The 27,666-nt window shown below is 47.3% G+C and overlaps 1 protein-coding gene across 1 annotated transcript in view; it reads left to right on the top strand.

The window, feature by feature from the left end:
• The window catches only part of LOC126253474 (tripeptidyl-peptidase 2), a 310,223-nt gene that overhangs the window by 37,198 nt on the left and 245,359 nt on the right, over positions 1-27,666 (top strand). The window contains exons 3-4 of the mRNA XM_049954832.1: positions 26,686-26,853; positions 26,950-27,110. Of these exons, the coding sequence (XP_049810789.1) occupies positions 26,686-26,853; positions 26,950-27,110 (329 nt within the window). The remainder of the gene's footprint in view (positions 1-26,685; positions 26,854-26,949; positions 27,111-27,666) is intronic.

The raw sequence follows: 27,666 nt of genomic DNA on the forward strand, positions 1-27,666 counted from the left end.
TTTAATTATTTTTCTATCCCTCTGTCATCTATTTCGATATCTACCATTTTGTCATCTGTGCGACAATCTAGAGAAGACTCCATGTCAGGGCGGCTTCCGCCAGGGTTGCTGTATGACTGATAATCTTGTGTTCCTCGAGTCTGCCATCCGAACAGCCTTTTCCAGACGCCAACACCTGGTTGCTGTCTTTTTTGATTTACGAAAAGCGTATGACACTACCTGGCGACATCATATCCTTACCACATTATACGAGTGGGGTCTCTGAGCCCCGCTTCTGATTTGTATCCAAAATTTCCTCTCGCTTCGTACTTTCTGTGTCCCAGTTGGTGCCTCCCATAGCTCCTCCCATATCCGGGAGAATGGGGTCCCGCAGGGCTCTGTATGGAGTGTACCTCTATTTTTAATGGTGATTAATGGTCTAGCAGCGGCTGTAGGGCTGTCCATCTCACCTTCTCCGTATGCAGATGACTTCTTCATTCCCCCCCCCCCCCCCCCCCCCCCTCCCAGGGGGTCCACAACTCTTTTGTGGATACGTGTGTGGCGAGCACGGGGCCCCGAGCTATTGCAGCCTTCTTTCTCTCCCGGGCTGCATTTCCTTTCCCTTCCCCTCCTTTCCCCTCCCTGCTCCTTTCCCCTCGCCCTCTCCTCTCCCTCTATTGGTGTCCTTGCTTATGTTGGCCCCCACTATCCTCCTGGTTCTGTTGGTTTTACACTCCGGCTTTGTTGCGTCATCATCTCCTCCTTTTGGCATTTCTTGGTCCCCCTCTGGGGTTTGACCTCCATTCCAAAATTTCTCTTCCGTAGTTTGAGCCATTTGGGGAAGAGCACCTTACCTAGTGTCTCCGACGTGCGCCCTCCTAGTACATTCCACCTTTTCTTTCAAGTCGTTGTCTGATGCTAGGGTGCATAGCCAGCACGGTAGCCAGCCCGTGTGGTGGGGTCGCTATGTACCCTTTTGGTTGAGCCCCCTGAACACACAGGGATCACACTTCTGATACCTCCCCCCAGGGGATCCACAACTCTTTTGTGGATACGTGCGTAGGGAGCACGGGACCCCGAGCTGATGTGGCCTTCCTTCCTTTCCGGGCTGCATACCTTCCCTTTCCGCATCCTTCCCCATCCCCCATCTTCGCCCCCCTCTTCACCTCTGGCTCTTTCTTTCCCTTTCTCTGGGGTTATGGTTTGTGCCTACGTCCGGAGACGGACGCTTGTAAATATACTACATTCTTCGCCTTCCTTCCTTGCTTGTAAGTCTTCATCCTTCCCTTGTCCTTCTCTTTTCCTTACCTCTTCTCTCTACCTTCTCCGCTGCGGCGTTTGAGACCTCTCTTCTTTCCTTTCCCTTTCTCTTTCTTCCTCCCTGTGCGTGTCTGAAGGCCAACCCACGCACTTCCATGCGTAGCCGGTGACGGGGTAACGCGTAATTCCCCGCCCCGGGTAGACAGGTAGGACACGTACGTACCCCCTGGTAACGGCCAGGCCCAGGGAGGGGTGATTACCCGAGCTGATACCTTCCGAAAGTGCCGATTGGTCCCTCCGTCCGTTTGTCGGGAGGTGTGACCTGAGGTGTGAACAATCACCTAAGGCGGGAGTGCCCTCAGAGAGGGCCCCCACAAGGGAGGAGCGCGCCATCGGAGACGCCGGTAATCATGGGGGATTCTTCCGCAATGGTTTCCTCACCTTCCACTATGTCTGCTCACAAACGTAAGTTCACTGAGTCTCAACCACAGTCAGTTCTTCCATCGTTGCCACAGTTCCTTGTTGTTTCTCGGTCTGACGAAGGTCACGACTTCTCCACGGTCAACCCTTTCATTATTCAGAAAGGTGTCGACGCAATTGCAGGTCCTGTAAAGTCTTGTTCCAGATTACGGAATGGCACCCTGTTGTTAGAAACAGTCAGTGCCCTCCAGGCACAAAAATTGCTGCATACGTCACTACTACACACCTTCCCTGTCCGGGTGGAACCGCACCGTACCTTAAATTCCTCGCGTGGAGTCGTTTATACACGCTCCCTCGATGGACTGTCTGACGAAGAAATTCAGCACTACCTGTCTGACCAGGGCGTAACGGCTGTTCATAGGGTTATGAAAAGGGTTGACACGAACATCATTCCAACCCGCACTGTCTTCTTGACATTTGACAAAGTTCAACTACCATCGAAAATCAAAGCCGGCTATGAGATAATTTCCGTTCGCCCTTACGTCCCGAACCCTACGCGTTGCTATCGGTGCCAGCGGTTCAATCACACCAGCCAGTCCTGTTCCAATCTGGCCAAATGTGTTACGTGTGGCAGGGATGCCCATGAGGGTGCTTGTCCACCTCCATCCCCTCGCTGCATCAACTGTATGGGTGACCACGCCGCTTCCTCTCGAGATTGTCCCGTTTTTAAGGACGAAAAGCTCATCCAGGAAATTCGAGTAAAGGAAAAGGTGTCGACCTTTGCTGCTCGAAAATTATTCGCCAGTCGACAGCCCACCGTGCCTCAGAAAGGAAAATACAGCACTGTCCTTGCTTCTCCTTGGCCAACAAAGGAGGCGGCCACGCAGACTTGCGACCTCACCTTTAGTGCCACGGTCGTCAGATCGGCCAGCGCAAAGATCGCCCGTTCAACCTCACCACTTTCGCCTGCCCACTCTCTGGTTCACCCTTCGTCGAGTTCTGCTAAATCTCGAGCCCAAAAGTCAGACACCAAGACTTCGAAAAAAGAGCATACTCGTGAAGAGTTTTTACGTACGGCAACTTCGCAACCATCGGTTCCTCCTTCCTCTAAACATCATACTGCCAAGAAGGCTACAAAGAAACCCAGTTCCTCTCCTTCTCCGCCAAGGCGTGTCCCATCTACAGCACCACCTGGCGGAAGTCGCCCTCGGCCGTCTTCTGTGTCGCCAAGGCGCACTGCTGGCGGCCGATCAACCGGCCGGTCGCTGGTGGCAGGAGCTGCTCCTGACCAACCTATGGATCAGGATCTTCTGCCTTCGGCTGAATGCCATTCCATACTGTCGGTCGCAAGCTCAGAGCAGTCGTTGAGTTGACAGCGACCTTGGTCACATTCCTCCATCTCCAGTTCACCCTATGTCCATTATCCACTGGAATATCCGCGGTATTCGAGCCAATCAGGATGAATTGTCGATCCTCTTAAAATACTACTCGCCGGTCATCTTTTGTCTTCAGGAAACAAAGCTGCTTCCCCATGACCGCTTTGTTCTCCCTCATTTTCAGTCGGTCCGATATGATCTCCCCTCTGTTGAAGGCACTCCAGCACATGGAGGACTCATGATTCTTCTCCATGAAACTCTCCATTATCACCCAATCCATTTAAACACTTCCTTCCAAGCTGTCGCCGTCCGTCTTTCCCTTTCCGGATACACGTTCTCTCTTTGTACTGTATACATTCCATCGTCCACACCAATGGCACGAGCTGATCTCCTTCATCTTCTTGGTCAGCTTCCACCCCCATATTTCCTGGTTGGGGACTTCAATGCCCACCACCCGCTTTGGGGATCTCCACATCCTTGTCCACGTGGCTCACTATTGCTAGACGTCTTCCACCAAGCAGATCTAGTTTGCCTCAACACTGGGGTCCCTACGTTTTTGTCTGCCTCCACGGCAAATTTCTCATTTGGACCTTGTGGTCGGTACTGTTCCACTAGCTCGGCGCTTCGAATGGTTCGCCCTTGATGATACACACTCGAGTGACCACTTTCCATGTGTCCTTAGACTGCAGCCTCAACAGCCATATATGCGCCCGCGACGCTGGAAGTTTGCTCAAGCCGATTGGACACTTTTTTCGTCTCTAGCGACATTCGATGACCGTCACTTTCCCAGCGTCGACGATGAGGTCACACATATTACCGACGTTATTCTTACAGCTGCGGAACATTCAATACCACGCACCTCCGAATTGCCCCGGCGCCCCCCAGTTCCTTGGTGGAACGAGGCATGCCGTGATGCACTACATGAGCGGCGACGTGCTCTCCGCGTTTTCCGCCACCATCCTACTTTGGCCAACTGTATCTGCTATAAGCAGCTCCGAGCGCGATGCCGTCGTGTCATCCGCGATAGCAAGAAGGCAAGCTGGAAATTCTTTATTAGCTCATTTAACACCTTCACTCCCTCCTCGGAAGTTTGGAGTCTGCTTCGACGGTTCTCAGGCGCGCCTGGTTTCTCCCCGGTCTCTGGGCTCACTGTCGCGCATGACACATTAGTGGACCCCGTCGCAATTTCTAACTCGTTGGGTCAGCACTTTGCCGAGATTTCGAGCTCTTCAAATTACCCGCCAGCGTTTCTCCCGAAGAAACGTGCAGCGGAAGTGCGACCTCTTGCTTTCTCCTCTCAAAATCGCGAAAGCTACAATACTGTTTTCTCCTTGCGGGAACTCCAACATGCACTCTCTTCTTCTCGCTCCTCCGCCCCAGGACCAGATGGTATCCACGTCCAAATGTTGTTACATTTATCAACCCATAGTCTGCGTTACCTCCTTCGCCTTTATAATCGAATTTGGACCGACAGTACTTTTCCCAGACGATGGCGGGAAGCTATCATCGTTCCTGTTCCGAAACCTGGAAAGGACAAACATCTCCCCTCTAGCTATCGCCCCATTTCTCTCACGAGTAGTGTGTGTAAGGTTTTGGAGCGTATGGTGAATTAGCGTGGTGGCTGGAATCCCGCAGTCTTTTAACACCTGCCCAATGCGGATTCCGAAAGCATCGTTCTGCAGTTGACCATCTTGTTGCTCTCTCCACTTATATCATGAACAATTTTCTCCGGAAACGCCAAACGGTGGCAATATTTTTTGATCTGGAGAGAGCATACGATACCTGTTGGAGGACAGGCATCCTCCGCACACTGTTCTCATGGGGCTTTCGAGGCTGGCTGCCCCTTTTTCTTCGCGAATTTATGGCAGAGCGCACATTTAGGGTGCGGGTGAACACTACTCTCTCCCGCACTTTCTCCCAAGAAAACTGGGTACCCCAGGGCTCCGTGCTGAGTGTTGTACTGTTTGCCATCGCTATAAATCCAATTATGGATTGTCTCCTTCCCGATGTCTCGGGCTCCCTCTTTGTGGATGATTTTGCGATCTACTACAGCTCTCAACGGACCAGCCTTCTTGAACGACGTCTTCAAGGATGTCTCGATCGCCTCCACTCTTGGAGCATCGAAACCGGCTTCCGTTTCTCTCCCAGTAAGACCGTTTGTGTTAATTTTTGGCGACGTAAGGAGTTTCTTCCGCCCTCCTTACATCTAGGACCTGTCAACCTTCCGTTTTCAGACGTCGCTAAATTCTTGGGTCTTATGTTTGACAGAAAACTGTGCTGGTCCTCCCACGTTTCCTATCTTTCGGCTCGCTGTCTGCGATCCCTTAACACTCTCCGTGTCCTGAATGGTACCTCCTGGGGAGCGGACCGAGTGGTCCTTCTCCGCCTCTATCGCGCCTTAGTGCGCTCGAAATTGGATTATGGAAGCATAGTCTACTCCTCTGCACGGCCGTCTATTCTTCGGCGTCTCGACTCTATCCACCACCCTGGATTACGTTTAGTGTCTGGAGCTTTTTACACTAGCCCTGTGGAGAGCCTTTATGCTGAGACTGCTGAACCTCCGTTGTCCAATCGGCGAGCAGTCCTTCTGAGTCGTTATGCTAGCCATCTGTCTTCCATGCCTGCTAATCCAGCCCATGCCCTTTTTTTCGACGCCTCATTTGATGTAGGGTATGCAGGCCGCTCCTCCTCCCTACTACCCCTGGGAGTCCGCTTCCGTCAACTGCTCCATTCTCTTTCCTTCCGCTTTCCTAAAACCTTCTTGACAACTTGGGGTACAGCACCGCCTTGGCTCCGTCCCCGGATCTGCCTGCTCCGTGACCTTTGTCGATTTCTCAAGGATGGTACCCCTACACTTGCTTATCGTCGGGCATTTGCTGCTCTACGTGCACAAATGACGGACGCCACATTTATTTACACCGACGGCTCGAAAACATCGTTAGGTGTAGGGAGTGTGCCTATATTGTTGGCGACACCCCAAATGAATTTCGGCTTCCCGACCAGTGTTCGGTGTATACTGCGGAGCTTTACGCTGTTCTCCAGGCTGTCCACTACATCTGCCGCCATCGGCGGATACAGTACGTTATCTGCTCGGATTCTCTCAGCTCTCTCCTCAGTCTCCAAGCTCTTTACCCTGTGCACCCTCTGGTCCACCGGATTCAGGACTGTCTGCGCTTGCTCCACCTGGGGGGCGTCTCGGTGGCGTTCCTCTGGCTCCCGGGACACGCTGGTATCTGTGGGAATGAGGCGGCCGATATAGCGGCCAAGGCTGCAGTCTCTCTTCCTCGGCCAGCTATTCAGTCGCTTCCCTTCACCGATCTACGGAGCGGTTTATGTCGCAAAGTTGCTCATTTATGGCATGCGCATTGGTCCACACTTCCCCATAATAAATTGCGGGAAGTGAAAGCCCTTCCTTGCGCTTGGACCTCTTCCTCCCGACTGCGTCGTCGGGAGGAGGTAATTTTAACTAGACTCCGGATAGGGCACTGTCTTTTTAGCCATCGACATCTTTTAAGCGGCGATCCTCCCCCAATCTGTCCCCACTGCTCTCAGCTGTGGACGGTAAGACACCTTTTAATTGAATGCCCCTATTTTAATCTGTTACGCGCCCGTCTACAGCTATCGCCTGATCTATCGTCGATTTTAGCCAATGACACGCGCTCAGCCGACCGCGTTCTCCAGTTTATTAGTGACAGTGAAATGACGTCAGTTATTTGAAGCTTTTTTTGGGGATAACAAACCCCTTTCTGTAGTGGATTTTTAAGCCTTCCTTCTGCTTTTAGTTTCTCCAATTTTATGACTTTGTTCCCATTGCTGCTTGTTTTCAATTTCGGTTTTTTTACTGTTTCCTAAGTTACGGGCTGGGCGCTAATGACCATAGCAGTTTTGCGCCCCAAAAAAAAAAAAAAAAAAAAAAACTCCTCATGCATGCCTTGGAGTGGTTGCTCGTCATCCTGGAGCATTGGAACTCCTGGCAATGGCCGCCGTGCCAGACGGCCCTTGCTGTGGCTGGGTGGCGCCCGTGAGGAGAGCCCCTGATCAGAGTGGGTGGTATCAGGGCGGACGCTATGCAGATGAAACGCATACGGGTCCAAAACTCTGGCCGTTCTTTTGCGGCCGTCTCTCTGCGTGGTACTGATTCCTCAAGTGCTGCTTCTCTTGCCCCTTCGGCCTTCCCTTCCATGGCTACCCCCTGGGAAGAGGGTCAGGCCCGTCGTCTAGGGGCAAAACCTTTCCCCCGTTATCTAGTTTGCACCAGGACTGATGGAGATACTTTTACCAGTGTCAAACCTTTATTCTTTGTGGAACACATTGAAGACAAGTTCGGCGAAGTGGACTCCCTGAGCAAGATGCGGTCGGGTTCGTTGCTGATAAAAACTGCTTCAGCTGCCCAATCTGCGGCCCTTCGTACCTGTACCCATCTTGGCACAATTCCTGTGTCTATTACCCCTCACCAGTCTCTAAATATGGTACAAGGTGTGATTTTTCACAGGGACCTCATCCTTCAAACTGATGAGGAACTTCGGGACAATCTCGGACGGTGGGGTGTTCACTTTGTTCGGCGTGTTCAGAAGGGTCCTAAAGATAATCGTATTGATACTGGTGCCTTTATCCTGGCCTTTGAAGGGGATACCCTTCCTGAGAAAGTTAAGATTATGGTCTATCGCTGTGATGTGAAGCCGTACATCCCACCTCCTATGCGGTGTTTCAAGTGCTTGCGTTTTGGCCACACGTCTTCTCGCTGTTCCCAGGACCCTCTCTGTGGTGACTGTGGACGTCCACTCCATGAGGGGAGTCCCTGTGTTCCCCCTCCTGTATGTGTAAATTGTCATGGTAGTCATTCTCCACGTTCACCAGATTGCCCAGTATATAAGAAAGAAAAAAAGATACAGGAGAATAAGTCCCTCCATCGTTTAAGATACACAGAGGCCCGTAAGAAATATGCACGACTGCACCCTGTGTCCATGACATCTAGTTACGCCTTGGTTACATCTTCATCCCTTCCTCCTCCTTCCTTACCCCCATCCCGGACCCCACTCCTCCCCCCCTCCCCTGCAGCTCCCACACCTTCTCTGGGCGCTGCTCCCCCTCCCCAGCCGGAGAAGTGTCCCACTCCTTCGGCGTCTGCCGGTCAAGGGCACCTCTCTCGGGATGCCCCTTCCCAGCACCTTCCAGGTCAAAGGTCTGCTGCCGCGCGGCGACCGCGAGAGCCGCGGTCTGTCGGCCCTCAGGTCGCCCGGTCTCTTTCTGTTCCTGATCTTGCTGCAGGTGGCTCCTTTATGCCACACAGCCCTCCTCGATCTCAGCCTGAAAAGAAGAAGAAACATAAGTCCCGGGACAAAGAGCCTCTGGTGTCTCCGGAGGTCCCTTCCCCGACTTCACAACCGGATTCTGACCTGTCGTTCATGGATGTCGCCCCCTCCTTGTCGGTGACGGGTGGGGACCCGGCGGTATGACTGGATTTAGCGTGTTCAGCCCTCATTTAAACCATCGTTCTGTGGTTCTCCAATGGAATTGTAATGGCTACTATCGTCACCTTCCGGAATTGAAATCCCTTCTTTCGTCCTACTCTGCAGCTTGTGTGGTTCTCCAGGAATCTCATTTTACTGATGCTCACTCACCGACCCTCCGTGGGTTCCGTGTTTTCTGTCGAAATCGGGTCGGACCCTTGCGGGCTTCTGGTGGCGTTTGTACGTTGGTCCGTACAGACATTGCTAGCACGTGGATTCCTCTCCAAACTACATTGGAAGTGGTTGCTGTTAGGGTCCACTTAGACTCTGCAGTCACGGTTTGCAATCTTTATCTCCCTCCTGACAGGACTCTTACACCTGCTGCCTTAACCACCCTTCTTCAGCAACTTCCTCCTCCCTTCCTCCTCCTTGGGGATTTTAATGCTCATCATCCTTTGTGGGGCAGTGCCTTTCCATCTAGACGAGGTCTTCTTATAGACCAATTTATTGCAGAGCACGACCTGTGCCTTCTTAATGATGGCTCCCCTACTCATTTCAGTGCAGGTCATGGTACCTTTTCTGCCATTGATCTTTCTTTTTCTTCTCCCTCTCTCCTCCCTTCATTACACTGGTCGCCACACGACGACCTTTGTGATAGTGACCATTTCCCGTTGATTATCACGCTCCCTTCCCGCTCCCCGATGGACAGGTTACCTCGTTGGTCTTTCCACCGCGCCGATTGGCCTCTATACACTGCACAGGTCGAGTTTTCTTCCTCTTTGTCGGGTTGTATTGATGATGTCCTACGTGAAGTGTCTGACGCGATTGTTCGCGCTGCTAACCTTGCTGTCCCGCGCTCATCTGGACCATTTCGTTGCCGGCAAGTCCCGTGGTGGAGTACGGCCATTGCCATTGCCATCCGTGATCGCCGTCGAGCTTTGCAACACTTTAAGAGGCACCCATCTGTTGCCAGCCTTACTACTTTTAAACGCCTTCGTGCTAAAGCCCGTTATTTAATCAAACAGAGCAAGCGGATATGTTGGGAATGATTCGTTTCTTCCCTTGGTTCCACTGTCCCTCTGTCACGGGTATGGGCTACACTTCGCTCTCTCCAAGGTTGCCATCGGCAGTCCACCCTCCCAGGCCTTCACCTCCTAGATGGTATTTGTACGGACCCATTAGTTCTCGCAGAACATCTTGCGACCCATTTTGCAGTGGCATCAGCGTCAGCCTCCTATCCAGCTGCTTTCTTTCATCAAAAACAGCAGGCTGAAGCTCTCACCTTATGTTTCACCACTTGTGAGTCAGAATCTTACAACGAACCTTTTACTGAATGGGAATTTCTTTCTGCTCTATCTTCTTCTCATGATACGGCCCCTGGCCCAGATTCCATTCATAACCAACTGCTTCAACATCTCAGTGCTCCACAACGGCAACATCTTCTTCGGGTGTTCAACCGTATCTGGCTCCAGGGTGACTTCCCTTCTCAGTGGAGGGATAGCATTGTGGTTCCTGTCCTTAAGCCTGGTAAGGACCCCCTATCTGTTGACAGCTATCGGCCAATTAGTTTGACCAATGTTGTTTGTAAGTTACTTGAACGGATGGTAGCCCGTCGGCTTACTTGGGTCCTCGAATCTCGGGATCTATTGTCTCCTTACCAGTGTGGCTTTCGAGAGGGACGATCTCCAATCGATCATTTACTTCGCTTGGAATCCGCAGTTCGGCAGGCTTTTTCCCAGCGCCGCCATTTGGTTGCAGTGTTTTTTGACCTTCGCAAGGCCTATGACACGGCCTGGCGCCATCACATCTTACTAACCCTTCATCAGTGGGGTCTTCGGGGACCACTCCCGATTTTTATCCGCCAGTTCCTGATCCATCGGTCATTCAGAGTTAGAGTTGGTACTGCTTTTAGTTCTCCACGGACCCAGGAGACGGGCATCCCGCAGGGTTCTGTCTTGAGTGTCCTTCTTTTCCTCATTGCTATCGATGGACTTGTGGCCTCTGTCGGTCCCTTGGTCGCCCCTGCCCTGTATGTGGATGATTTCTGCATTTGGGTTAGTTCCTCCTCGATGGCATCTGCAGAACGGCAGCTCCAGGTGGCTATATGGCGTGCCTCTGCATGGACCCTCTCACACGGGTTTCAATTCTCTCCTTTAAAATCGCGGGTGGTCCACTTCTGTCGCCGTACTACGGTCCATCGTGATCCAGAGCTCTATCTCGCTGCACAACGATTGCCTGTGGTTCCACAGTTTCGTTTCCTGGGTCTTCTTTTCGACAACAAGCTCACTTGGCTGCCCCATATCAGACTCCTGAAGGTAGGATGTTTCCGTAAACTCAATGTCCTTCGCTTCCTTGCCCACTCCTCTTGGGGTGCGGACCGTTCCCTCCTCCTCCGTCTTTATCGTGCTCTAGTTCTGTCTCGTTTGGACTATGGTTGTCAAGTTTATGGTTCAGCTGCTCCTTCCACACTGCACGTGCTGGATCCAGTCCACCATCGTGGTATCCGTTTGGCCACCGGTGCCTTCCCTACTAGCCCTGTTGATAATCTCCTGGTTGAAGCTGGGATCCCACCCATTTCTGTTCGGCGGTCCCAGCTTCTGGTGTCCTATGCCCTCACTATCCGTTCTTCTCCCACTCATCCTTCCTATTCTATCCTGTTCCCAGACCATGGACGTCGCCCACCCGACTCCCGCCCTCGGGCGGGTTTACCGGTTGGGCTGCGCCTTGCATCTCTTTACCGTGATTTTCAGCTACCTTCTTTGTCCTGTCTTCCTTGCTCCCTCCCCTCCATCCCTCCTTGGTTAGTTCCTCGGCCTTGAATTCGGATGGATCTCCGCCGCGGTCCGAAAGATTCCATCCCCCCGGTGGTGTTCCGTTCCTTTTTCCGCCAAATTTTATGGGAGTTTCGGGATGCTGTTGTTTTTTACACTGATGGCTCTAAATCTGCTGATCATGTTGGGTATGCCTTCACGTCCTCTGTTGGAACGGAAAATCATCTGCTGCCACCTACATGTGGGGTGTTTACTGCGGAATTGATGGCAATTTCCCGGGCCCTTACCTTTATTAAACAATCCCAACACAACCGCGTTTTGTTATGTACGGACTCAATGAGTGGCCTTCTTGCTATTGACCGGTGTTTTTCGCGCCATCCCTTGGTCTCTGCCATCCATGACCATCTCGCTGATATTCACCGTGCTGCTTGTTCCATTGACTTCCTATGGGTCCCTGGCCATGTGGGTATCCCGGGAAATGAGCTCGCTGATCGTTTGGCTGGGGGAGCAGTTACTTACCCCCCGTTTTCTGTAACCCCTCCTGCAGCGGATTTACGGCTTCACATCAAATCCCGCTTCGCACAGTCGTGGGCCAATTCTTGGGAGGCTACTCCACTGTCTAATAAACTTCGTGCAATTAAGGTGACACCAGGCCCATGGCGTTCTTCCTTTCGCCTCTCCCGAAAGGACTCAACCACACTGTGTCGTCTCCGCATTGGCCATACCAGGCTGACCCATGGTTTTCTTTTGCGTGATGAGCCATCCCCGCTATGTGGTTGTGGAGCCTTCCAGTCAGTGGCCACATTTTGGTTGAATGCCCCCTTCTTTTGGCTCTGCGTGCTAAGTACAGACTCCCCCACACTTTACCTTTGATGTTGGCTGACGATTTCCGGATGGTCTCTCTGGTTCTCGGTTTCCTTTGGGAGAGTGGTTTTTATTCTCAGTTTTAAGGTTTTTAATCTCTCTCTGGTGTTGGGACAGGGCGGTGAGTTTTTGGGTGTCTCCCACTGTAGGCAGTGTTCAGAGATTCCCGATTCACCTCCCTGACCAGAATCCTCTTTTCTTCCCCTTTTAATCTTTTTTAACCCTTTTTTTTTAAGGCTTGGTTAGTCTTTCTATTCCCATACGTACTTTCTGCATTATAGCAGTTGTACCTTTTAAGTCACAGGTGGTCTTGCCTATGCTGCTTCAGCATAGTGTTGGGTTCGTTCTCTTACCGACTACCCTCATTTGTTTTTTACCAATGACAACGTGACTGCCCTTTTACGTTTTCCCTTTTTCCGTTTTATTGTTCTGACTTTTCTGAGATGTCCTGTTAGCAGAATGGAGTATATTTGAAACAAGGGACTGATGACCTTGCTGTTTGGTCCCTTAAGCCTCAACCAACCAACTTCTTCATTTCGTACTGGTGTTGCTGAGCGGTGCCTACAGGGAGCCATCCACAAGGTGCATCATGGGCTGTAGCTCACGATTTCCAGTTCTCGGCCACAAATTCATGTGTTATGCACTTCTGTCGGTGTCATACCGTTTATCCAGAACCAGAACTTTACCTTAATGATGATCCACTCACTGTAGTGGAGACATTGATTCTTAGGACTCGTTTTCAACACCCTATTGACTTGGGCTATCTCACCTTCATCAGCCCTCCACTGCCTGAGCAACACTAACTGGGATGCAGATCACTCTCCGCTGCTGCAGCTCTACAGAGCCCTTGTTCAATCCCACCTTGACTATGGGAGTCTGGTTTTTGGATCGGTGGCGCCCACAGCATTGTGTTTACTGGACCCAGTGCACCACTGTGCCATTCGCCTATCGACAGAAGATTTTAGGAAGAGTCCGGTGACCAGCGTCCTTGTGGAGGCCTGAGTCCTTCCATTGCAGGCTTGCACAACTGCTGGCCAGTTACATTGCACACATTCGTAGTTCCCCTACGCATCCAAATCACTGTCTCCTTTTCCCACCTACGGCATTTCATATCCCGCATTGGTGGCCCAGATCAGGGCTTCCAATTGCAGTTCGTGTCCGATCCCTTCTTTCTGAACTGGAGTCCTTGCCTTTACCACCTATACTTGAGGTCCATCACAGACACCTTCACGGTGTACACATAGGCCGCGGCTTCGTCTGGACCTTTCACATGGATCTAAGGACTCAGTTAACCCTGCAGATCTCCACTGCCAGTTCCTGTTGATTCTTGACATGTACAGAGGCCAAGCTTCGCGTATGTCCATGAAGCACATAATGAACAGCATTCCTTGCCCAATGGCTGCAGTGTTTTCACTGCCGAGCTGGTGCCTATATCTCGTCCTCTTGAGGACATCCGTTCATGTCCTGGGGAGTTGTTACTTCTGTGTACTGGCTCCTTGAGCAACCTGCAAGCTATCGATCAGTGCTACCCTCGTCATCCTTTGGTAGCGACCATCCAGTCATTCAGTTGTGTTTGTGTGGACCCCAGGTCACGTCGGAATCCCAGGCAACGAATTTGCTGACAGACTGTCCAAACAGGCTATGCGGAAACCTCTTATGGAGATTAGCTTCTCTGCAACTGACCTGCGTTCAGTACTGTACCGGCTTTGGGAGACGAAATGGCATAACCTCAGCACGCACAAAAAGATGCATGCCATTAAGGAGACTGTGAATGTGTGGCAGTCCTCCATGTGGGCTTCTCACAGGGACTCTGTGGTTCTCTGCTGGCTCCGCATTGGGCATGCTTGGGTGACACATGGCTAATTCCTTCGCCGTGATGACCCACCTGAGTGTTGGTGCAGTGTCCGGCTGACAGTGGTCCATATCTTGGTTAGCTGTCCTTTTTTGGCTGCCCTGCAATGCACTTTTCCGTTACCGGACTCGTTGCCATTAATTTTAACTGAAAACGCCTCATCGGCTAATTTAGTATTACGTTTTATATGTGACGGTGGGTTTTATCATTCTGTATAAGTTTTAGCATGTGTCCTTTGTCCCTTTGTGTTCTACAGTCTTAATGCTTTTAGGGTGGATGTTTTAATGTGTCGCAGAGTAGCTGGCTTTTCCTTTTTATTCTTTTTATTCTCATGGTCGGCCAGCCACGGTCATCTGCTTTCTTGTTTTTACTGTTTCTACCTGTTTCTTGCTTCTGTGGTTTTCTTTTTCTGTTTTGTCCGTGGTAGTGTTGGTTGTTCTGTCGCTCTTCTGGTTCTTCCTTTCTCATGTTATTGTGCTGTGCGTCTCGTGTTTCTTCTTTGCCTTGTGTAATTATTTTACCTGGAACAAGGGACTGATGACCTCGCACCAAGCGGCTGATGTTGCCGCTCTCAGTTTTCCATTTCGTGGTGTGGACTGCTGCAGCCCACTGGGTTTCCCGCAGCCTGATATGAATGGCAGCGGCTGCTGCTGCAGCTGCTGCTGCTGCTGCTGCTGCAGCAGCTCAGTGGCACTGCTTGCTTATGCAGGCTGTTTACCTCAGCCAAACTTACTGTGACCATTGATGTTCCATGGTTTTCCTTCCTAAGTTGTTTAGGCTTCATAATGACTGCTTTGAATTGATTGTCATTTGTGCTTTGTTCTAACTTTATCTAAATTGTGATTCTGGGTTTGCTTGCGATTTTGTCAGACAAATCCCGAGCAGGCTTCCATATCCTGAACTTCCTGTACAGTTTTTAAAACAATAATGGTTAAATACTTGTTGTGATAGATTGAATAATAAGTGAACACAGTTTTTCAGAGCAACACTTGAACAAATGCTTCAAGCTCTTGTTGTGTCAGATTTGTCGATCTGGAGCATTCAGTGACTTCCTCTGTCATCATTGTCAGGAGATATTTCAAAAGGTCAACTTAATTACCTAATGACCCACTGAAATATCTCCAGACAGTGATGGCGAAGGAAGTTGTCAAAAGCTTGAGTCTGACAAATCTGATTTGGCAAGAACTTGGTAAAGCATTTATTCAGATTGGATAAAGGTTCGGTTTGTACTCCACACACATTGGGTAGTCCCATACTATACAAACATTATGTATTCACAGCTGAAAACGGCAGAATTACTGCTCCTTGCTCTCAGAGCTCCTTTCTAATGTCACATCTGCGAACAACAGAGGGTGCATTCACTACACAATCGCAACTTAAAATATATATTTGACTACATACGAGGTGTGATCAAAAAGTAGGCTAATGGGAATTTTTGTATTTCCTTAAGAATGTTAATCACCGTCACCACTACCACCACCTGTTTCTTTTTGATCACACCCCGTATGTAACTACTTATTATATTTAAGTGGAGGCTATGACTCATATTGTCAAAACTCCCAAAATGACATCAGAAATATTGTTCTGAGAGGAAGTATCATAAAAAGTAAGGAATGCCAATGGAAATCTCGCTGATAGAATATCAGAGAATGTTATCTCTTTGAGGACTATCGTACATCTGAAGCTCAAAAAAGAGATTTGTTAAATGCTAATTGTGTACTTCCAGGTGTTTAGCATATTGTACATAAAATGGAAACAACAAATCAACTGAATACTCTGAAACAGGACAGTAATCAGTCACACTGAGAAAACCTGAGAGATCATTTCTGTTAAAGGTTGTTTATATGGAAAAGCTTGTTGTACAGTATAGTGAATTAAAAAAGGCTTTATAGAAGATCAGAATATTGTTGGCGGAGTATCTCCTCAACACACATTGGAAGCAATTAAGAAAGTGTCGTATGTAATAACTTGTTTGAAAATTATTCACCATTCACTTTTTTTCTTACAAGCTTAATGTTGGCTCATCCCAAGATCAACTAGTGACTTGAAGGTTTGCATATATGGGTGAGCCTAATACAGTGGCACATGACACAGAGATTGCTGATCAGCAGTTACTTCACATAACATGCATTTACATCTTCAGCACATAAATTACTTGGAATATTATGTGTAAGATGAGTCACTCTGCTACAGGAAATGGTGCCAGCTTAAGATCTAATGTTTCCTGCATTGTCCAGCATTTATCACCATTTAGGGGGCACGTGTAACTTATGAAACACTTGAGAGAAGGAAAGTTGCTACTCACCATATAGCGGAGATGCTGAGCCGTGATAGGCACATTAAAAAGATTAACACAGTAGTAGCTTTCGGCCATTAAGGCCTTTGTCAGCAGTAGACACACATACACACACGCGCACACACTCACGCAAGTGCAACTTGCACATGTTTCTGCAGTCTTAGAGAGCTGAAACTACACTGCAAGCAGCAACACCCATGCATGACGGGAGTGGCGACTGGGTGGGGGTAAGGAGGAGGCTGGGAGGGGAGAGGGAGGGATAGTATGGTGGGAGTTCCGGACAGTGAAGTGTTGCAGTTTAGACGGAGGGTAGGAGAGAAGGTGCGGAGGGGATAGGGGGTAAGTAGCGGAAAAGAGAGGAATAAAAATAAAAGAAATTAAGACTGGCTGTGGCGGTAAAATGACGGCTGTATAGTGCTGGAACGGGAACAGGGAGGGGGCTGGATGGGTGAGGACAGCGACTAACGAAGATTGAGGCCAGGAGGGTTATGGGAGCATAGGATGTATTGCAGGGAAAGTTCCCACCTGTGCAAATCAGAAAAGCTGGTGTTGGTGGGAAGGATCCATATGGCACAGGCTCTGAAACCGGTCATTGAGATGAGGGGTGTCTTGTTTGGCAGTGTGTTCAGCTGCAGGGTGGTCCACTTGCTTTTTGGCCACAGTTCGTTGGTGGCTGTTCATGCGAACAGACAGCTTGTTGGTTGTCATGCCTACATAGAATATAGCACAGTGGTTGCAGCTGAGCTTGTAGATCACATGACTGGTTTCACAGGTAGCCCTGCCTTTGATGTGATAGGTAATGTTAGTGACCGGACTGGAGTAGGTGGCGGTAGGAGGATGTATGGGACAGGTCTTGCATCTAGGTCTATTACAGGGGTATGAGCCATGAAGTACGGTAAGGGATTGGGAGCAGGGGTCGTGTAAGGATGGATGAGTATATTGTGTAGGTTCAGTGGACGGCGGAATACCACAGTAGGAGGGGTGGGAAGAATAGTGGGCAGGACATTTCTCATTTCAGGGCATGACGAGATGTAATCGAAACCCTTGCGGAGAATGTTATTCAGTTGCTCCAGTCCCAGATAGTACTGAGTTATGAAGGAATTGATCCTCTGTGGCCAGACTGTGGGACTTTGGGAGGTGGTGGGAGACTGGAAGGATAAGGCATGGGAGATTTGTTTTTGTACAAGGATGGGAGGATGATTACGGTCAGTGAAGGCTTCAGTGAGACCCTCCTCACTGCAGATGCGACGACCACAGGTGGCTAGGCTGTACGGAAGGGACTTCTTGGTATGAAACGGGTGGCAGCTGTCGAAGTGGAGGTATTGCTGGTGCTTAGTAGGTTTGATATGAATGGAGGTACTGATGTAGCCATCTCTGAGGTGGAGGTCAACATTTAGGAAGGTGGCTTATTGGATTGAGTAGGACCAGGTGAAGCAAATGGGGCAGAAGTTGTTGAGGTTCTGGAGGAATGTGAATAAGGTGTCCTCACCTTCAATCCAGATAGCAAAAATGTCATCAATGAATCTGAACCAGGTGAGGGTTTTAGGATTCTGGGTTTTTAGGAAGGATTCCTCTAGATGTCCCATGAATAGGTTAGCATAGGATGGTGCCATGCGGGTGCCCGTAGCCATACCACAGATTTGTTTGTAGGTAATGCCTTCAAAGGAGAAGTAATTGTGGGTGAGGATATAGTTGGTCATGGAGACTAGGAAGGAGGTTGTGGGTTTGGAATCCATAGGGTGTCTGGAAAGGTAGTGTTCGATAGCAGTAAGGCCATGTGCATCAGGAATGTTAGTGTACAGGGAGGTGGCATCTACAGTGACGAGCAGGGCACTGTGTGGTATAGGGAGAGGAACTGTGGAGAGTCAGTCGAGGAAATGGTTGGTATCTTTTATATAGGAGGATAGGTTCCGGATAATAGGTTGAACCTGCTGGTCTACAAGAGCAGAGATTCTATCAGTGGGGGCACAGTAACCGGCCACAATGGGGTGTCCTGGGTGGTTGGGTTTATGGACTTTAGGAAGCATGTGGAAGGTGCGAGTGCGGGCAGTGGTCGGGGTAAGTAGAGAGATGGACTCTAGGGAGAGGTTCTGGGATGGGCCCAAGTGTTTGAGTAGTGACTGGAGATCCTGCTGGATTGCTGGAATGGGATCACTGTGGCATGGTTGGTAGGTGGAAGTATCGAACAGCTGACGGAGTCCTTCTGCCACGTAATCCTTGTGGTTCAAAAACTATGGTGGTGGAGCCTTTGTCTGCAGGTAGGATTATAAGATCAGGATCAGTTTTTAGGTGGTGGACTGCGGTTCTTTCTGCGGATGTAATGTCAGTATGCATGTTGAGGAATTTGGGGAATGATGGTGAGGCAAGGTTCGAGAATAAGAAATTCTGGAAAGTTAATAGGATGTGGTTTGGAGGCAGTGGGGATGGATCACGGTTGGATGGAGGAGTGAACTGAGTTAGGCAAGGTTCAATGTTGGTCTTTGGTCGAATCTGATTGGTCGGGTTGGTGACGAAAAAGCGTTTCCACTGTAGGGACCGGGAGAAGGAGAGGTCTTTAACTTGTCCTGCATGGTTGACTTTGGGAGTGGGGCAAAAGGTGAGGTCTTTGGAAAGTACTGATATTTCTGTGGGATTAAGGCTTCTTGAGGAAAGGTTCATGACTGTGTTGCAGGTCTGTTTAGGATTTGAGTTCTGTGTGGTGTTGGGAGTGAGTTTTGGAGGGTGGGGTAAGTGTAGTAGGTCTGCGAGACAAGGTTTGTCAGCTATGAGGGGGCGTGGGGGAGTTTCGTAGGTTGTTGTGGAAGTGGTGGACAGTGATACTCCGAGGCGGGAGTAGGAAGTGAGCAGGATGGAGAGCTTTTTGAGGTGGCATTGTGCATGTTGCTCAAGTTCCTGCAGGTCGAGAGTTTCAATGTGTGTTACGGGTTCTAGGAATCTGGGATTACATAGCAGCAGAATTTTGCGGATGGAGAGAAGGTACTGCAAGCAGGATTGGGCTTGGCTGATATGGTTTTGCAGGACTATGTTCGTGAGGGCTATGGATTGGCGGAATCTGAACAGGTGGGGGTCATTGTGGAAGGAGGGGTGGCAAACAGAGATGGGTAATTTGATGCTAAGGCCATTAGGGGGGATTTCATGAGCCAAGCAACAACACAGGAACAGTATGTGGGACTGGAATGTGGCTAGGGATGAGGAAACTGTTCTGTATTGATGCAGATGGAAGGAGCAAGGATCCATGGTGGTGCAAAAATGCGAAAAAATACGTAAGAAAGTAGAATTACTTCCAAAAAATTACGCAAAAATACACCCAAATACGTGTGAAAAGTACGAAATGGATGCACAGGGAGAAGAAGAGATGAAATCCGAGGAAGACGACGATAGTGGAAGGCGAAAACGCACTAAAATTGGTGAAAAGTCACAAAGGTCAAAGTAGAGAATAACTAATCATTAATAAATATATTACTGTGGGTAGCAGCTTTGAGGGCGGATAAGCGTAGAGCAGGTGGACGGCAGATGTGAGTGGATGATGGATGAGGTGGATTTAGTGGGTGTGAACTGGCATAGAACGGAGAAAGTGTGTGGGGGGGGGGGGGGGTACGTAGTTAGAGATGTAAGATTGTGTGGCACAGGAAAAGTGTGGGAGATAACATGCAAAAATACAAGAACTGACACAGGGAACGTGATCAGTTTGAAGTTATAGGCCTAATTATATCGGCGGGAGTAATGTGGGACATAAGATGCTGCACCAACAATCAGCATGTTCTTCATGCCGTCTGTTGCGAGCAGCAGAGTCCGTTGATACAGTAGTCATAAGTAGTGTGTGCAGTGCAGTTCAGTAAGGCAACAAGAGAAACACAGGAAAGAAAAGAAAGAGGGATGGACATTGAGTATAGCGACGCAAAAGAAAGCAGTTACAAAGGAAAACCGCACAGGGTTAGGATCTAAGAAAAGCCATCAGGCAAAAAACAAACAGTGGAAAATCTAGGATGGAACGTAACAATACGAGAGAAGGAAAGTTGCTGCTCACCATATGGCAGAGATGCTGAGCCGCAATAGGCACAATAAAAAGCTAAACACAATTACAGCTTTTGTCCAGTAAGGTCTTTGTCAGCAGCACACACACACACACACACACACACACACACACACACACACACACACACACACACACACACACGTGCGCAACTTGCACACACATCTGCAGTCTCAGAGAGCTGAAACTACACTGCGAGCAACAGCACCCGTGCATGATGGGAGTGGCGACTGGGTGGGGGTAAGGAGGAGGCTGGGAGGGGAGAGGGAGGGATAGTATGGTGGGAGTTCCGGACAGTGAAGTGTTGCAGTTTAGACGGAGGGTAGGAGAGAAGGCGCGGAGGGGATAGGGGGTAAGTAGCGGAAAAGAGAGGAATAAAAATAAAAGAAATTAAGACTGGCTGTGGCGGTAAAATGACGGCTGTATAGTGCTGGAACGGGAACAGGGAGGGGGCTGGATAGGTGAGGACAGCGACTAACGAAGATTGAGGCCAGGAGGGTTATGGGAGCATAGGATGTATTGCAGGGAAAGTTCCCACCTGCGCAAATCAGAAAAGCTGGTGTTTGTGGGAAGGATCCATATGGCACAGGCTCTGAAAACGGTCATTGAGATGAGGGGTGTCATGTTTGGCAGTGTGTTCAGCTGCAGGGTGGTCCACTTGTTTTTTTGGGCACAGTTTGTCAGTGGCCGTTCATGCAGGCAGCTTGTTGGTTGTCATGCCTACATAGAATGCAGCACAGTGGTTGCAGCTTAGCTTGTAGATCACGACTGGTTTCACAGGTAGCCCTGCCTTTGATGTGATAGGTAATGTTACAGACCGGATTGGAGTAGGTGGTGGTAGGATGCATGGGACAGGTCTTGCATCTAGGTCTATTACAGGGGTATGAGCCATGAAGTACAGTAAGGGATTGGGAGCAGGGGTCGTGTAAGGATGGATTGAGTATATTGTGTAGGTTCAGTGGACGGCGGAGTACCACAGTAGGAGGGGTGGGAAGGATAGTGGGCAGGACATTTCTCGTTTCAGGGCACGACGAAACCCTGACGGTGAATGTAATTTAGTTGCTCCAGTCCCGGATGGTACTGAGTTACGAGGGGAATGCTCCTCTGTGGCCGGACTGTGGGACTTTGGGAGGTGGTGGGAGACTGGAAAGATAAGGCACGGGAGATTTGTTTTTGTACAAGGATGGGAGGATGATTACTGTCAGTGAAGGCTTCAGTGAGATCCTCGGTATATTTAGAGAGGGACTCCTCGTCACTGCAGATGCGATGACCACAGGTGGCTAGGCTGTACGGAAGAGACTTCTTGGTATGAAACAGGTGGCAGCTGTCGAAATGGAGGTATTGCTGGTGGTTAGTAGGTTTGATATGGATGGAGGTACTGATGTAGCCATCTATGAGGTGGAGGTCAACATCTAGGAAGGTGGATTGTTGGGTTGACTAGGACCAGGTGAAGCAAATGGGGGAGAAGTTGTTGAGGTTCTGGAGGAATGTGAATAAGGTGTCCTCATCTTCAATCCAGATAGCAAAGATGTCATCAGTGAATCTGAACCAGGTGAGGGGACTAGGATTCTGGGTTTTTAGGAAGGATTCCTCTAGATGGCCCATGAATAGGTTAGCATCTTATGTCCCACATTACTCCCGCTGATAGAATTATACCTTCAAACTGATCACTCTCTCTGTGTCAGTTCCCGAATTTTTGCGTATTATCTCCCGCACTTTTCCAGTGCCACATGAACTTGCATCTCTAACTACGAACCTCTCCCCAACCCCTCACACTATCTCCGTTCTATCCCTGTTTGCACTCACTAAATCCACCTCATCCAGTCACATCTGCCGTCACTCTTCTCTACGTTTATTCGCCCTCAAACCTGCTGCCCGCAGTAATATATTTATTAATGATTAGTTATTCTCTACTTTGACCTTTGTGACTTCTCACCAATTTTAGTGAGTTTTTGCCTACCACTATCATTGTCTTCCTCAGATTTAATCTTTTCTTCCCCCCTGTGCATCCATTTCGTAATTTTCATACGTATTTGGGTGTATTTTTGCGTAATTTTTTGGATGTAATTCTACTTTCTTGCCTATTTTTTTTGCATTTTTGCAACACCATGGATCCTTGCTCCTTCCATTTGCATCCAAACAGAACAGTTTCCTTATCCCTAGCCAGATCCCAGTCCCACATACTGTTCCTGTGTTGTTGCTTGGCTCATAAAATCCCCCCTAATGGCCTTAGCATCAAATTACCCATCTCTTTTGCCATCCCTCCTTCCACAATGACCTCCACCTGTTCAGATTCCGCCAATCCTTAGCCCTCACCAACATAGTCGTGCAAAACCATATCAGCCAAGCCCAATTCTCCTTGCAGTGCCTACTCTCCACCCGCAAAATTCTCCTGCTATGTAATCCCAGATTCTTGGAACCCATAACACACATTGAAACTCTTGCCCTGCAGGAACTTGAGCAACATGCACAACGCCACCTCGAAAAGCTCTCCATCCTGCTCACTTCCTACTCCCACCATGGAGTACCACTTTCCACCACTTCCACAACAACCTCCAAACCTCCCACACGCCCCCTCATAGCTGACAAACCTTGTCTCGCAAACCTACTACACTTACCCCACCCTCCAAAACTCACTCCCAACACCACACAGAACTCAAATCCTAAACGGACCTGCAACATAGTCATGAACCCTTCCTCCAGAAGCCTTAATCCCACAGAAATATCAGTACTTTCCAAAGACATCACCTTTTGCCCCACTCCCAAATTCAACCATGCAGGACTAGTTAAAGACCTTCTCTCCTTCTCCCAGACCCTCTAGTGGAAACACTTTTTCACAACCAACCCGACCAATCAGACTCGACCAAAGACCAACACTGAACCTTGCCTAACTCAGTTCACTCCTCCATCCAACCATGATCCACCCCCACTGCCTCCAAACCACCCCCTGTTAACTTTCCAGAATTTCTTATTCTCGAACCTTGCCTCACCATCATTCCCCAAATCCCTGAACATGCGTACTAACATTACATCCGCAGAAATAACCACAGTCCACCATCTAAAAACTGATCCCGCTCATAATCCTACCTGCAGACAAAGGCTCCACCACCGTAGTTTTGAACCACAAGGATTGCATGGCAGAAGGACTCCGTCAGCTGTCAGATACTTCCACCTACAAACCATGCCACAGTGATCCCATTCCAGCAATCCAGCAGGATCTCCAGTCACTACTCGAATCCTTACGCCCATCCCAGAACCTCTCCCCAGAGTCCATCTCTCCACTTACCCCGACCACTCCCAGCACTCGCACCTTCCACATGCTTCCTAAAGTCCATAAACCCAACCACCCAGGACACCCCATTGTGGCCGGTTACTGTGCCCCCACTGATAGAATCTCTGCTCTTGTAGACCAGCAGGTTCAACCTATTATCCGGAACCTATCCTCCTATATATACCATCAGACTTTCAGAAGAATGTAATAATTCCAATTGTTAAGATAGTAGTTGTTGACGTGGGTGAATATTACTGAACTGTCAATTTAATGTCGTGGGTGCAGGATACTGACATTAATTATTTACAGAAGAATGAAAAAGCTGGTGTAGAACCTGTGTTTTGGAGAAATTTAGGAACATTACAATAATCAAAGAGTATGAAAAGAAAACAGTGGTCGAGGAGGGAGTAAGATGGGGTTGTAGCTTATCCTCGATGTTATTCACTCTGTGAATTAAGCAAGTTGTAAAAGAGCCCAAAGAAAATTTTGGATAAGTCATCAAAGTTCAGGGAGAAGAAATAAAAACTTTGAAATTTGCTTATGACCGAGTAATTCTGTCAGGGACAGAAAATGATTTGAAAGAGTAGTTCATGGGGATGGACACTATCTCGAAAAGGAGGATAGGAGACGAACATTGGCAAAAGCCGCGTAAGTACGATGGAATGTAGTCGAATTAACCCTTTGACTGCTGCAGATGTGCTCTTTACATTCCGTGTTGAAAGTTGCTTTGTTTTCACTGTACAGCTCAGCTAATGCTGCTATTTGTGCGTAGAGACTATGTTGAGGTCATTATGTAATACTTATTATCTGGATTTAAGAAAACTGTTTAGTGAAAAAAATTGATTTTTGCATATTTTGCAGTCTGATATCTTTGTTCGATAAAGAACTGAGTGTATTTTCTTTATTCATAATAGTTACTGTATGTGCTGCATCACATTAAGTGAAATTTTAGTGTGTTTGCAGAGGTAAAAATGCATTGCGTAAACTTTATATATGGTCAATATTAGTACACAAGTTACTGTTTATGAAATAAGATATTGAAATTTAATTTAAAACTGAGAGCAGAATGGTCTGACTTCGTTCTTGAGTTACTGGTTTTTATATCCAGCAGACGATCTCAAGCTACATGTCCTATTCCGTCCTTACATATTGAGGATACTGTATTCATAACAGTCGTCATATTTCATAAATTGTCAGAGATATTGATATGATGAAAGACAGCATGCAAATGGGCACAATAGTTTTATGATAAGACTCGAAACTTATTTATTCACCGAGATATGGAAGTACCTCATCCACAGCTGTGAGAGGTCGGCAGAATGGGACCCTTAAAAACATCAATAGCACTTAAGGGTAACCTAAGGGCTATGTTTAAACATGTCCTCATAACTTGAGGAGCGGCGGAGCCTGACAGGTTATCTTGTCCACAGTAGCTAATGAGTTAAATCATGTGATGCTGAGAGAGTTAGATTAAGAAATGAAACACTAAAAGTGATACATGAGTTTTGCTATTTGGACTCTAATTAACTAATAATGGGTGAAGTAAAGAGAACATAAACTGTAGATTGCCAATTCCAAAAAAAGTGTTTCTGAAGAAGAGAAATTTAACATTAGAAATGAATTCAAGTGTTAGGAAATATTTCCTGAAGGTATTTGTCTGAAATGTAGCCTTGTATGTCGAAGTGAAACATGGATGATATGCAGTTCCAACAAGAAGAGAATAAAAGCTTTTGAAATTCAGTGGTACAGGAGAATGCTGAAGACTATATGGTTAAATCACTTAATTAGTTTGGAAGATACAGACAAAATTGTGAAGAATATAAATTTGTTGCAAAAATTGACTAATGAAGTGATCAGTTGATAGGATGTATTCCGAGACAGCTATGATTCATAAATTTGGAATTGGAGGGATGTGTGGCCAGTAAAAATTGTAATGGGAAACGAAGAGATGAATACAGTAAGAACTTCCAAATGGATGCAGATTACAGTAGTTGATTTGGAGATGAAGAGGATTGCACAGGATAGATTAGTGTGGAGAGCTGCATCATACCAGTCTTTGTATTGAAGAACACAATATCATCCTCATTGGTTTTATACAGGGATACTCACTGGGTACTCCCCTTTTATTACATTGGATGCTAATTCCATTGTATTGCAGGAAATCGACAACTCTAGTTTGCTTTTTGAGATTACTGCAACCAACTGCCTTTTGTTTTGTTCTTCAATTTTTGTTATCGATTTCATAATGTGAATAATTCTCGCCACACTCGGTGCTTAAAAGTTTTGTTTATACATCTTGCCACAACTACAAAACTCCCACACTGCTGCAGACAATCAATAAATATGTACCATCTGATGATAAATTGCTGGGCAGTTTGAAACCAGTAATGTGATACTAAAAATTGAAAAACAAAACAAAAGCTGACTGGTTGCAGTAATGTCAAGAAATTCTAGTTTGTGCCTAAGTTATACTAGCACTTGATCTATAGTTATTGTATTTCCTCAAGCTCCCCATTGTGTTTAATTTGATGGTATTCAGTTACACATCCAAAAAGTTACAAAATGATGATGTATTTTAAAACTTGTAGAAGCAACTGTGATGTGGATGATTTTCTGTTTTGCTCAGTCTGAAATTATTTAGGGACACGACATCTAAATGTTTTGTAGGTCATGGTATTATCCTCTGATCAAAATTTTAATCTATGAAAAATTGGATTTATGACATCTATTTAATTTTAAGTGATGCAGGTACTTAAGAAATGATAAAGTGCAGATAACAATCAATCATAGTCACTGCCACACACCTTAAAAATTTAATCTTCACATCCACTTTTCTCATGTATGATCTGTTTACTTTCACATATTTCTGCCATATGGTACTGCTTGGGTACTGCCATTACCTTATAAAACATGTTTTGTGAGCATTTGTGGATTTTTCTGGTCGAGGTCCTGTTAATTGTCTAACACATTCTCTGAGATTTATGTTTTTATATTTATCTCCATTCTCTCACAGTAAGATAATGTATTCCCTAAGTGATATGTATTGCATACCTCTTCAAAAATAAAATAAAATAAAATAAAAATTATGTGTATCTTTCTTTTTTTTTTTCTAGATTCCATCAGCTTGGAAAAACCCAAGTGGTGATTATCATATAGGAATTAAAAATGCTTTCGATCTGTATCCTTCCAAACTAAGAGAACGGATAGAGAAAGAGCGGAAAGAAAATCTTTGGGATCACGGACATAAGGCTGCTGTGTCAAAAGCAACAAGGGAACTACAGGTATTGTTTTTTTCCATATTCATTGTTAATCTGGAGTGAAGCACAGAGAAATGTTGGACCTCTAATGAAATTCTTTGTTGTTATGGACACTTCTAGGAATTTGAAGCAAAAAATACATCAAATTTGTCTACAGCAGATAAATTGCAGAAAGAGGACTTTGAAGCAAGGGTGGATGTATTGACGTCACTTGATAAAAAATATAATGATGTTGGTCCAGCTTATGATTGCATTGTTTTCCACGATGGTGAAATGTGGAGGTGAGTATTTGCTCATCCTAAGAATTGTGCTACATTATTTTTGTTTGAGAGGAAAGTTTCAATAGTAAATTGAGTATGGAAATGAATGACACGGAATGAAGACTACTTGGACAATGCATATTAATATTTAGCATCTTGGAATGTATTTCCTACTATTAAAATATTTTTCGTACAAGAAAAAGATTATAGAAGCATGCTAATGCATACACATTGCCATCACAGGGTACTGTTACTTAACCTTAGATTTCTAGAAACTTTCATTTCTTGTAATGGCATGGTATTAGTTTGAGAATGATTTTGATTATTTTTGTTTATTTTCAGTGCCCTGCTGCTCAGAACAGCTGATATTATATAAGAACAAGCAGTTTTTGTCATTTTGTTCATGTTTACATTATTTATTCCTTGAGATGCGGAATCATAGTTTCCATTTGATTGTATACATTCGACGTAGACAGTTATTTCCACTGGGAACTGTGGACATAATCCGTGTCACTTCAGGCAAAGGGATTACCTTCATAGTCTCGGATGTTATTGAATTTAGCATATGTTAAAATTC

Source organism: Schistocerca nitens, chromosome 4, assembly GCF_023898315.1.
Source record: "Schistocerca nitens isolate TAMUIC-IGC-003100 chromosome 4, iqSchNite1.1, whole genome shotgun sequence".
NCBI lineage: Eukaryota > Metazoa > Arthropoda > Insecta > Orthoptera > Acrididae > Schistocerca > Schistocerca nitens.